Genomic DNA, 11,930 nt, shown 5'->3' on the forward strand with positions numbered 1-11,930 from the left:
AAACAAAAAGAAAAAATGGGAATTAAGTGAAGGAACGTCCCTTAATGAAGCTGTATTAAGGGACGTATATTGTTGGACACGCGTCAGTTTGAAATGCTTTGGGTCGGAGAATACGAGGGGAGAAACAAATTCATTTTTTTTCGACAAAGAAAACTGTCGGTTTCTCCTCGACGAAGCTGAGACAATCATGGGTGATCTTCTCGACGACGAAGCAACTCGGTGGTGGCTGTCCTCTCCGACGACAAAATTGTCGGACGCTGCTGAGTCGAATCGAACTGGCGGTTCCTGTCCACGACGAAGCGTAGCAAAGCGTGGGTTCCTCTCCTCGACGACGAAGCAAACCGGCGGTGGCTCTCCTCGACGACGACGAAAATCGACGGTTGCTGCTATTAGAATCGAAAGGTAAAGCTCTGATTTTTTTTGGTTTTTGTTTGAATCCTCAATTGGCTCAGTCCATCATTCATCATCTGTTCATACTTCAACTTGATGGACCCAAGTGGATATTGATTTTAGTATTTCTTTCCGCTAGTTTCCTTGTACTGTCATTGATTTGCTGCATAGATGTTGAGGGAAACCAGCTTAAGTTGCTTGCCATTTTGGTTTATGCAGAGGAACAGAAGTTCTCAAAGGATGGATATGAGCATCACATGCAAACTTTTTAGAAGAAATGTTTTTACTTGGTTTTCTATAGAGATTCTTGAGATTTTTGATACTTGCTGTTGTTGTTGTGAACAGAAATCAACGATAGGTGCAGCATTCTTCTCTCAGACATTGGCTGTGAATGATGCAAATGATTCATGACTTTGTTGGTAACTTGAGAAAATGATTTAGTTCATAGGGGTAATGTTGATGCTCTGTTTCTTGTGTATTAGTATTGTCCTGCCTTTTTAAGTTCTGGAAGTGTCATGATAAGAATGTTTGTTGTCTTCAAAAAACTAACTCAAATAGCAATTTAACATACAAATTGACCAATTTGTTCTGCTTTCTTCGCGCAGGTTTACAGGGACTCGGAAATCAGCACCAATGGTGTGTTGTGACTTTTGCCAGCGCTGGGTTCATTGCCGCCAGTCTTTTATATTTATTTTGTTTTCTTATTTCCTCTCCAATGTTATGGATTTCTGTAAATAACAGTTAAGTGATACCATTTTGTCTCTGTTACGATGGTAGGCCAAAGGATCTTGAGGATGTTGATATATACATTTGTTTAAGAACCTCAAAATAAGAGATTGCATTGGAGGACATAAATGTAGAAGTCTCTTGTATATATCCCTTAACCTATATTTACTACTAAAAAGTATTAAAAAATATTAAGAGACCCAAAATAAGTCTTTGGGATAATCATGCTCTTAAAACACTTTGTTAACAATGTTATCACAGTGTATTGAAAACTATTTTATAATAAAAATAAAATAAAAAATAATGAATTTTAGTTAGACATATGTGGAGATGATATAAACATGTGTGTTTATTATAAAAACAAAACAAAAATAGTATAATGTCAGAAAATGTAATTTAAAAAAAACAAGTTAAAAAAATAAACGAACATCAAACATTAAGTAAAATGAATGTAATATTCTTTATCACTTAAAATCTTTTAGAAAAGAAAAATCATTATTATATATATTTCTTGTAAATGAAAACCCAAAGTACAAACCACAAAATTATACAAAAAAATAAAAATCTAGATCACAAGTAAATTATATTTTGTCCCTATGGCGGGCCCTATACGTTTGTTTCTCTTGTATGTGTCAAGCCCGGCACTGCATCGAACCATGGAAGCTCTTCGTACACTTGTATCTACAGATTCAGGGTTCATGGCCGTGAGCTAGACTCGGTCTCTTTTGTTCATGCTTGATCTCAAATTCCACGTTGAATTCATCTTCTGATCTTCTTCTTTTTCCATTTTTAGATTTTTTATAACCTTTGCAGGATATTAATTATTAGACCAACATGCATTACATAATATATTTTTCCTTGGACCCATGCATTAATTAAATACCTCAAGCTCCTTGTATCTCCCTATATATTCACACATTATAGCCAATCCACTAAACAAACACCATAACATAGAAGAATAAAACAAAATGAAAACACTACACTTCTCTTCTTCTCTCCTGTTCCTCTCAGTTCTTTTACTCTCATGTGCGTTGCTAATCTCACCACAGTCTCCCTCACCGTCCCCTTCTTTGCCTCCATCTCAGCCACCTTCTTTGCCTCCTTCACAACCACCTTCTTTGCCTCCGACACAATCAACTTCAGTCAACACCATACCCGAAGCTCTGCCGTACGATCCTCTCCGCCGTCAAATCCTCGCCGTCGGACCCCTACAGCTACGGCAAGTTCACGATCAAGCAATGCCTAAAACAAGCCAGCCGCCTCTCCAAAGTCATCAACGGGTACGTACGCCGCGTGAGAAACAAACCCGGCTCCATGACGGCCGAGGAAATAGGCGCGGTGGCCGACTGCGGCGAGTTAGCTGAGCTGAGCGTAGGTCCATACAAATCCGACAACTTCACAACCATCACTGACGCAATTGCAGCGCACCTAATAACGCTGGACCGGAGGATGGTTACTTTGTCATATACGCAAGAGAAGGTGTCTACGAAGAATATATCGTTGTTCCAATCAACAAAAAGAACGTATTGCTTATGGGAGATGGAATCAATAAGACGATCATTACCGGGAACCATAATGTTGTTGATGGTTGGACCATGTATAATTGCTCGAGCTTTGGTTAGTTTTCTTTTATCTTCTTCTAATTTGTTCACTTTTTTCCCTTTGGAATTGTGCCTATCAAATTACTTAGTGTATGATAGTGTTAATTTGATTTTGTAGCGGTAACTGGAGAACGGTTCATGGCAGTTGATGTTACATTCAGAAACACAGCTGGACCTGAGAAGCATCAGGCCGTGGCCTTGAGGAACAATGCAGAAGGATCCACTTTTTGCCGGTGTAGTTTTGAAGGCTATCAAGATACTCTCTACGTTCATTCTCTTAGACAGTTCTATCGAGAATGCGATATATATGGTATGATCTTATTGTATTATTGGAATATGTATTGAAGACTGAGTCATAACTACATTCCGAGACTTTAGGATCAAGCTGAATAAAGTAGTTGAGAAAAGAATGGATCTGCTGATTAGTAGGGAGAAGTTTGTTTTGTTTTTTCGATCATAAGGTCTTTATAAGACCATCGTTGTAACTCTCTGTTTCTTAACACAGAGCTTTTGTTTTAAGTCAATAAAAGCAGTATTCAAAGATTGTTCTCTCTCGATCCAGTTTACAAGTGGTATCAGAGCCTACAATCCAAAACCTGTGGTGAGAAGAGATGAGTGAAAAGGAATTAAGAATACCAAAGTTCGACGGAGACTACGAGCATTGGGCTATGCTCATGGAGAACCTGTTAAGGTCCAAGGAGTGGTGGGAGCTTGTAGAGACAGGCATGGTGGAGAACGACGGAGTCACAGTCCTGACCGAAGCTCAACAGACGGAGCGTTCTGAACAGAAACTCAAAGATCTGAAGGTGAAGAACTATCTCTTTGCGTCGATCGACAAGACGATACTGAAGACGATCGTGAAGAAAGAGACAGCCAAAGACATATGGGATTCTATGAAGAACAAGTACCAGGGGAACAGGAGAGTTCAAAGCTCGCAACTTCAGCGGTTGAGGAGAAACTTTGAAGTGTTGGAGATGAAGGATGGAGACTCTATTACCGAGTACTTCTCTAGAGTCATGATGGTGTCAAATGATATGAGGAACCTAGGAGAGGACATCCCTGATGCCAAGGTGGTTGAGAAGATACTTCGTACTCTTGTGGAGAAGTACACATATGTGGTGTGTGCCATTGAAGAGTCAAAGGACATCACTGAGATGACTGTGGATGAGCTGCAAAGCTCCCTGCTCGTGCATGAGCAAAATCTGAGCAAGCATTCGAGTGAAGAACAAGTGCTCAAGATGGAAGGAGGAAGAGGTCGAGGAGGATATTCTCAAGGAAGAAACTCCTACCGTGGTGGTAGAGGAGGAAGAGGCAGAGGCAGTATCAGCTTCAACAAGGACAATATCGAGTGTTATAAGTGTCACAAGATGGGTCACTTCAAGAATGAATGCCCCACATGGGAAAAAAATGCAAACTATGCGGAGTTGGAGGAGGATCTGCTTCTAATGGCGCAAATTGATGTGATGAAACAAGACGAAAGACACATTTGGTATCTTGACTCTGGTTGCAGCAACCACATGTGTGGCATGAAAGAGTGGTTCATGGACTTTGATGGAAGCTATCAACATCAAGTCAAACTTGGAGATGACAGGAAGATGCTAGTCGAGGGTAGAGGGAACTTGAGACTTGAGATTGATGGTATCTTCCAAGTCATAACCTCGGTATACTATGTACCAGGACTCAAGAACAACCTGATGAGTGTCGGCCAACTGCAGCAAAAGGGTCTGAGAATTGTGATCGACGATGATGTTTGTGAAGTGTGGCACAAGCAACAGAGGAAGGTGATCATGAAGTCGACGATGTCCAGGAACAGAATGTTCATGATACGTGCGAGAGAAGCAAAAGATGGCGTCGGAGAAGCACAAAACCTGATGACTACAGTGGGAGATGCAGAGGAGATCTGGCACTGCAGATTTGGACATCTCAGTCATGACAACCTGACAACAATGGCGGACAAAGATATGGTACTGGGCTTACCAAAGCTTGCGAACAAAGGAAAAATTTGTGAGGTGTGTATGAAAGGGAAGCAAATTCGATCAAACATCCCAAAGCAGAGCAAGTGGAGAGCGAGTAGATGCCTAGAGCTAGTTCACACCGACATTTGCGGCCCTATAGCACCAACCTCAGCAAGCGGAAAGAGGTACATAATCAACTTCATAGATGATTATAGTCGAAAGTGTTGGACGACGTTCTTAACAGAAAAATCAGAGGCCTTCAAGGCATTTAAGGAGTTCAGACTGGCGGCTGAAAGAGAAAGTGGAGAGCTACTGGTGTGTCTCAGGTCTGACAGAGGTGGTGAGTATAACTCAAGGGTGTTCCAGCAGTACTGTGTGGACAATGGGATCAAGCGACAGCTCACAACTGCATACACACCCCAACAGAACGGGGTGGCCGAAAGGAAGAACAGGAGCTTGATGAACATGGTGAGATGCATGTTGTTTGGTATGAAAGTACCTATCAGATTCTGGACGGAAGCAACACAATACGCTGTACACATACTGAACCGGAGTCCCACAGTCATTCTTGGAAACATCACACCGTCTGAGAAGTGGAGCAGCATGAAGCCATCTGTGGATCACCTGCGCGTCTTTGGATGCATTGCGTATGCACACATTCCGTATGAAAAACGCGTGAAGCTAGACGAGAAAAGCATCAAGTGTGTCATGTTTGGCGTCAGCAGAGAATCAAAGGGCTACCGCTTATATGAGCCTAAGGAGAAGAAGATTCTGATCAGTAAAGACGTGAGATTCGATGAGGGAGAACAATGGAACTGGGAAGAGGACGAAGAAGATGAACAATTCATTGATGAAGGGGAGGAAGCGTCTGCAACAGAGACAGTAGGAGGAAACAATGGAGGAGAAAATGAAAATGAAGCTGAGGAAGAAGAGAATCCACCAACGCCCCCTGTGTCACCTCAAGAAGAAAACGCAGACAACCATCCAGTGCAAGCAGAAGCAGAAGGGTCTGAGACAACAAGAACGGGTAGAAGCAAGACAAGACCTGTCTGGATGAGAGACTATGAGATGGGTCTGTTCATGGAGGAAGAAGAAGACTTGATGGTACTGGTAGCTGAGATGGGAGATCCAGAGAAATTTGAAGAGGCAGTACATCACGAAAGGTGGAGGCAGGCGATGGAAGCTGAGATGAAATCGATAGAAGAAAACAACACCTGGGAGCTAGTGGAGTTGCCAGAAGGGTCCAAGGTCATTGGTGTTAAATGGATATTTAAGACCAAGTTGAATGAGAAAGGTGAAGTTGACAAGCACAAAGCAAGATTGGTGGCAAAGGGATTTCATCAAACTCAAGGTGTTGATTTCTATGAAGTGTTCGCTCCCGTTGCTAGATGGGATACAATCCGACTTCTACTCAGTACTGCGGCTAAGAGAGGTTGGTGTGTGTATCAACTAGACGTGAAAAGTGCATTCCTACACGGTGAGCTCAAGGAAGATGTGTATGTTGAGCAACCTAAAGGCTTCGAGATCAAGAATGAAGAAGGAAAGGTGTATAAGCTGAGCAAGGCGTTGTATGGGCTAAGACAAGCTCCAAGGGCATGGTACAGTAGGATCGAGGGATACTTTGAGAAGGAGGGGTTCAAGAAATGTTACTGTGAACACACTCTATTCGTGAAGGCTGAAGGGGACGATGTGCTGATAGTAAGTGTGTATGTTGATGATGTGATTTACACAAGCAGTTCCTTGATCATGCGAGAGGCGTTCAAAGAATCAATGAAGAAGGAGTTTGCAATGTCTGATCTTGGTAAGATGAAGTTCTTTCTTGGCGTTGAAGTAACACAAGACGAGAAGGGAATCTTCATAAACCAAAGGAAGTATGCAAGAGAAGTGATGAAGAGGTTCGGTATGGAGCAGTGTAACTCGGTTAGGAATCCAACAGTACAAGGGAGCAAGCTTACTAAAGAAGGAGCAGGGGCACGAGTTGATGCAACGGTGTACAAGCAGATAGTTGGGAGCCTGAGGTATCTTACTGCCACACGACCTGATCTCATCTATTCAGTCAATCTTGTGAGCAGGTATATGGAGAAGCCAACCGAACAGCATCTACTTGCTGTAAAGCGGATTCTGAGGTATGTTCAAGGAACAATGGATTATGGGATACAGTATCGGTCCGACAACAAGGAGGAGCTGGTGGGTTTTGTTGATAGTGACTATGCTGGAGATGAAGATGACAGAAAGAGTACGTCAGGGTATGTATTCATGAACGGAGGAGGAGCAATCTCATGGGCATCAAGGAAGCAACCTATAGTCACCTTATCAACCACAGAAGCCGAGTATGTTTCAGCTGCTGCAGGAGCGTGTCAGGCGGTGTGGTTGAGAAATGTGTTGGAAGAGATTGGGTGTAAACAAGAGGAGAAGACAGTTCTGTTTTGCGACAACAGTTCTACTATAAAGTTGTCAAAAAACCCTGTCTTTCATGGGAGGAGCAAACACATTCAAGTAAGGTTTCATTTCCTACGTGAGCTAGTGAGTGATGAGGTGATTGAGTTGGAGTATTGCTCTACGCAAGATCAGTTGGCAGACGTAATGACCAAAGCTGTGAAGTTGGATGTGTTCGAGAAGATGAGAGAATACATGGGAGTTGAAGTGAAGAACGGTTAAACTGAAAACAAGAGTGTTCTCAGTTTAGGGGAGGAATTGAAGACTGAGTCATAACTACATTCCGAGACTTTAGGATCAAGCTGAATAAAGTAGTTGAGAAAAGAATGGATCTGCTGATTAGTAGGGAGAAGTTTGTTTTGTTTTTTCGATCATAAGGTCTTTATAAGACCATCGTTGTAACTCTCTGTTTCTTAACACAGAGCTTTTGTTTTAAGTCAATAAAAGCAGTATTCAAAGATTGTTCTCTCTCGATCCAGTTTACATGTATATGATTTTACATGAATTCCTTTTTCATTGATACATTATTAATCTTTTTTTGTTAGCATTATTAATCTATGTCCCGTTTTTCTTCTTTTTATTTTGTAATAGCTACCATTGATTTTATATTCGGAAACGCAGCGGCAATCTTTCAAAACTGCAGTATATATGCTAGAAAACCAATGGCAAAGCAGAAGAATGCAATTATAGCCCATGGAAGAACCGAACCAAACCAAAACACTGGAATCTCTATCATCAACTGTACCATCAAAGCTGCACCAGATCTAGCAGCTGATCCTACCTCGACCATAGGAATGGAGCCAATAGGAATGCAGCGAATGTTTCTCATGAATCATGATTATTATTAACTGTTTCGTTTTTTAGATAACCGATAATTTTTTGATTGAAATTAATCTCTGCTTTTGAAAGAAATCGAGTGTTTTGACATTAAGAACATGTACAAACTTGTACATCTGCAATGGATGAGATTTTATATATTTATGATATTTCTTCAAAATGAAATAAAGAAAAAAATAAAGAAATTGTCAACTAATATACCAACACAAATTCACAATATGCTCACCTTGTTTATTTTTAGATAGTGTGATTTGAAATTAATCAATCAAATGATACAATAGAATAACAATGAACACTTTATTCACATCCAAAAATAAAAGAGATTAAATTGGAAATCTCGTTATCGGAAAACAAAGTCAGAGACCGGACCTGAACGGCACTTTAGTTGTTGGAAGCCATCTCTCTCCGTCGATGAAAGGCTTAACCGTAAACCTATTCGCTTCCTTTGTACTTAGAAACCTCAATCCCTTCCACTTAACTCTATTCTTCGTCGACGCACCAGCGCCGATATTCTTATACTCACCGTAAAATATAGTATCCGGCGCAGAGTCTCCGACCCACGGCAACCAACCTTTGGGATCAATAAACCCGTTTAACGATGATTCCATTATCACCGTCGTCGAGAAATCTTTCCACGGCCGACCTAGAAACGTCTGAACACCAGTTAGGTTACCTAGCGGAGATATGTTACAACCGTGTATCGAGATTCCTGTGTTCTGGTTAGGATCTTTGCGTCCTTGAGCGGTTATTGTGTTCTGCTGTCCCTGTATTGGTCGGCGAGGGAGAATCTTGCAGTTTTGTAGAACGGAGGCTGCGTTACCGAAGATGAAATCGACTGTTCCTATTATGGTGCACTCGCGGTAAAACTGACGTTGCGCGTGTACGTAAAGTGTGTCTTGGTATGCGTTCATTGTGCATCGATAAAAGGCTACAAGATCTGCGCTCACCAATAGAGCTACGGCTTGGTGTTTGGATGGACCGGCTGTGTTGATGAAGCTCATGTCTCTTGCCATAAACCCTTTCCCGAACACAGCTGTAAAAAAACATATGTAGTAAAGTCAAAACTTGTTTCTTAAAGCATAATAAAGCATAAAAAATAGTTTCTTGAGACATAGCAAGTCAATCATATAACTAGTTTCTTGGGTGACAAGCAAGGATTGTATTTCGATTACGTCACATAAGATCTATTTCGATTTGTTTTATTAAGGTAGCGATATGACAAGAATTCAAGTGATTTCGGTTAGTTTATTGCACTCATAGCTGAAACTATTGTTCTAATATTTGATATAGAAGTTCGCTTACTCGATAAATCGGTCATAAACGAAATAACTTTTCTAAAACGATGTTTTCGAAAGATCGAGATAGTTAGCTAGCTAGGCACTTGTTTAGTTGCTAATTCTATACACAGCACCTAATTACCAACAAGTTTCGAAAACAAATCAATTGAACCCTTCTTGCATGACAATCTATTTCTTCTAGTTGATAATATTTTGAAAAAAACTTATCAATTTTTTTTAAAAAAAAATTGTAAACATCATTAGAAAATAATGAAGAGGATGTACAAAACATTGAGATAATTAACAAAGAACCTTAAGAATCTTGGCAAATCAGATCATTCTAAACTACCCAAATTGAAAATCTAGAGAGGTTATTAGATTTATTGATAGTATCTTAACAAAATCTTTAATTCTTTTGACCAAAAAAAATATATTTAATTCTCAATATTCATCCTCTAAGTTATTAGATTAGTTGGTTCATAATTGGTAAATATATAGAGAGATTTACCGAACGTGGCGCTCTGGAAAGTGGGAGTCCCATCAATGACATTGAGTTTACCAGAGACAATACTCTTGCTCTCGCCATCTCCAACCACAACAACATTCCACATGGTCTTCTCCACTTTCACATTCTCAAAATAAACTCCTTTCTTCACATATATAACCGTTCTCTTGTCACTCTTCTCAGGCACATCCTTTAAAGCCCTACTGATCGTTATATACTTCCCTGAGCCATCCTTCGCCACCACAATATCCGCCACCTTCCTCAAATCCGTGCTCTGCAACAACCTCCTCCCCACGTTGAAGTCCACCGCCACGTCAGCACTAAGCAAACGTCTCCTTAGTTTGAAGGAATCAGCGATCTTACCAAGCCATGTGATGATAGCTAAAGCGTTACTCGTCAGCTCCGTTGCGTTCTTGAGCTGACCTTCTGCGAACGTCTTTGACTCTGGATTGTTTGATTCAGCCAACGTCTCAACGCACGTGTCTTGGTACGTTTCCGCAGAGCTCAGCCATGTTCGGAGATCATTGACTAGCTCAGGTAACGTGACGTCACCGTTTGATGATGATGTTAACGTGTTGTTGAGGTTATCTATCGTTAGGTCAAGAAGCTCGACGCAAGCATGCATGGTGGTGTTGTCTCCTGAAGAGGTGAATGCGTTGAGAGCTTTCGTGGCTTCTGCGATTGTGATCTTGACGGCGTATATAAAGAGCTGTTCTGGATTGAGACTGCTTGCGTTTGGAGCTGATCCGACCGTTTCGAAACACTTGTCTTTATGTAGTGTAACGTCGCAAACGGCTTTAACGGATACGGATATTGGTTCTCCGTTAACGTTAGTGTCCACCGTCGTTGACTTCTTGTTAGCCATGGTTCCGAAGACGGCTCCTATCACGATACCGACGAGAACGAGTAGCGATACGACGATGATTGTGATTCTCTTCCTCGAGTCGCGACGAGCTTGGAGCGTTACATGGTCACGCTCATCGACTTTGCCGTAGGAGGAAGACATTTTCCTCCTTTCGTTTTTGATATTTTCTTCGTTTGAAGTTTTTTTTTGGGTTAGGTTTGGTTTGGAGATGGTAGTCCATATAAATATAAAGAAAAAAAGTATAACACTTTGAATAACCCTTGAATAAAACTAACAACTTACGTGCGATGCACAAAACAGGCTAGCAAAACAACTATAAGAATGCATCTCGGGGGTATGTGTTTCTTAATTTCTCGTAAGTCGCAACTACTCTTGCTTAATTATAAGATTTGCTTTCTTATGAATACATATAACTTCAGTTTCAAAAAAAAAAACATATAACTTTAATTTACAAAAACTAAGTTTGTGTACTGTATTATATTCCTGGCTCAGTTTATTTGCTGATTACTCTTTTTATCATCAATTGTGTGATTTTTTTTCTTCTTATTTGCCAATTTTGATTTTAAATGTTGTAAGTTTACATTGTCAAATTTGAATTGCTAGGCCTGACTATCACAAGTAGTTGACAAATTAATATTATTTTATTTATTAATAAATTCTATCAAATCCTACAATACACATTAAATTATTTTAGGATCATATGGTCAACTTTGGATATGTAAATATGTTTGATCGAAAGCTGTCAAGGAATAATTTCTGATAAAAGAATTGAAAGTTCATTGCTATAAGAACTTACTCGATTAATATGTTTTTCATTGACGTTGTCCGCAGATGTTTTCTCAAACGCAAAATAAACTATTGTTATATAATAGAAAAACTATAACCAATATAATGACACATAGCTGTTATATAATGACATATGTACTAAACTAATATACATATTCAACTATTGACCTTTCTGTTTTAATAAGATAGATTAGAAACTAAAAACCATGACGTTTGTTTCAAGGTGTGAAAAGATCCAAATAAATCATGTTTCATGATGTTTAGTGATCTAGGCCATGGTGTGAGTAGTTGTGATGTGTGCAAAGTGAACCAAACAGAAAAACAGACCAATTGGTTGAAGCAATTTGAATCATATGTAAAATGTTTTAAACAATTAACATAAAGTTGATGAATAACGTTAGTTTCTAATGCACATTTACGCTTATGATTATTAAAAGCTATGTAATGTAGATATGCAGCATCATTATGGAGAGTACATTTCATGCTTTCTACAAATAAATTAAAAAAATCATTTCTAGTTGATCAATGTCCAAGGCAAATGATCAATGTAAG

At 40.0% G+C, this 11,930-nt stretch overlaps 1 protein-coding gene, 1 long non-coding RNA gene and 1 pseudogene across 2 annotated transcripts; 2 read left to right on the forward strand and 1 right to left on the reverse strand.

Moving 5' to 3' along the window:
- Nucleotides 1-142: 142 nt before the first annotated feature.
- LOC108805578 (uncharacterized) lies at nt 143-1,193 on the forward strand. Its single transcript, XR_001942418.2, has 3 exons — nt 143-402; nt 610-840; nt 996-1,193. It is a non-coding gene; the product is annotated as an uncharacterized LOC108805578 (long non-coding RNA).
- A 1,237-nt stretch (nt 1,194-2,430) lies between these two features.
- On the forward strand, nt 2,431-7,956 carry LOC108807559 (probable pectinesterase/pectinesterase inhibitor 25; annotated as a pseudogene).
- A 189-nt stretch (nt 7,957-8,145) lies between these two features.
- LOC108811108 (putative pectinesterase/pectinesterase inhibitor 24) lies at nt 8,146-10,733 on the reverse strand. Its single transcript, XM_018583163.2, has 2 exons — nt 9,731-10,733; nt 8,146-8,978 (listed from the first exon to the last, which is right to left on the reverse strand). The coding sequence occupies exons 1-2, from the start codon at nt 10,731-10,733 to the stop codon at nt 8,302-8,304; spliced, it is 1,680 nt and encodes a 559-aa protein (XP_018438665.1). The 3' UTR covers nt 8,146-8,301.
- Nucleotides 10,734-11,930: the final 1,197 nt, after the last annotated feature.

Source organism: Raphanus sativus, unplaced genomic scaffold (genome assembly GCF_000801105.2).
Source record: "Raphanus sativus cultivar WK10039 unplaced genomic scaffold, ASM80110v3 Scaffold0115, whole genome shotgun sequence".
Lineage (NCBI taxonomy): Eukaryota > Viridiplantae > Streptophyta > Magnoliopsida > Brassicales > Brassicaceae > Raphanus > Raphanus sativus.

What these genes read in the sequence shown, in the direction of transcription:
- LOC108811108 (XM_018583163.2), bottom strand. Translation starts at nt 10,733, where the DNA reads ATGTCTTCCTCCTACGGCAAAGTCGATGAGCGTGACCATGTAACGCTC. An exon ending in TTTCCAGAGCGCCACGTTCG is followed by an intron (nt 8,979 to 9,730) that starts GTAAATCTCTCT and finishes GTTTTTTTACAG; the next exon opens with CTGTGTTCGGGAAAGGGTTT.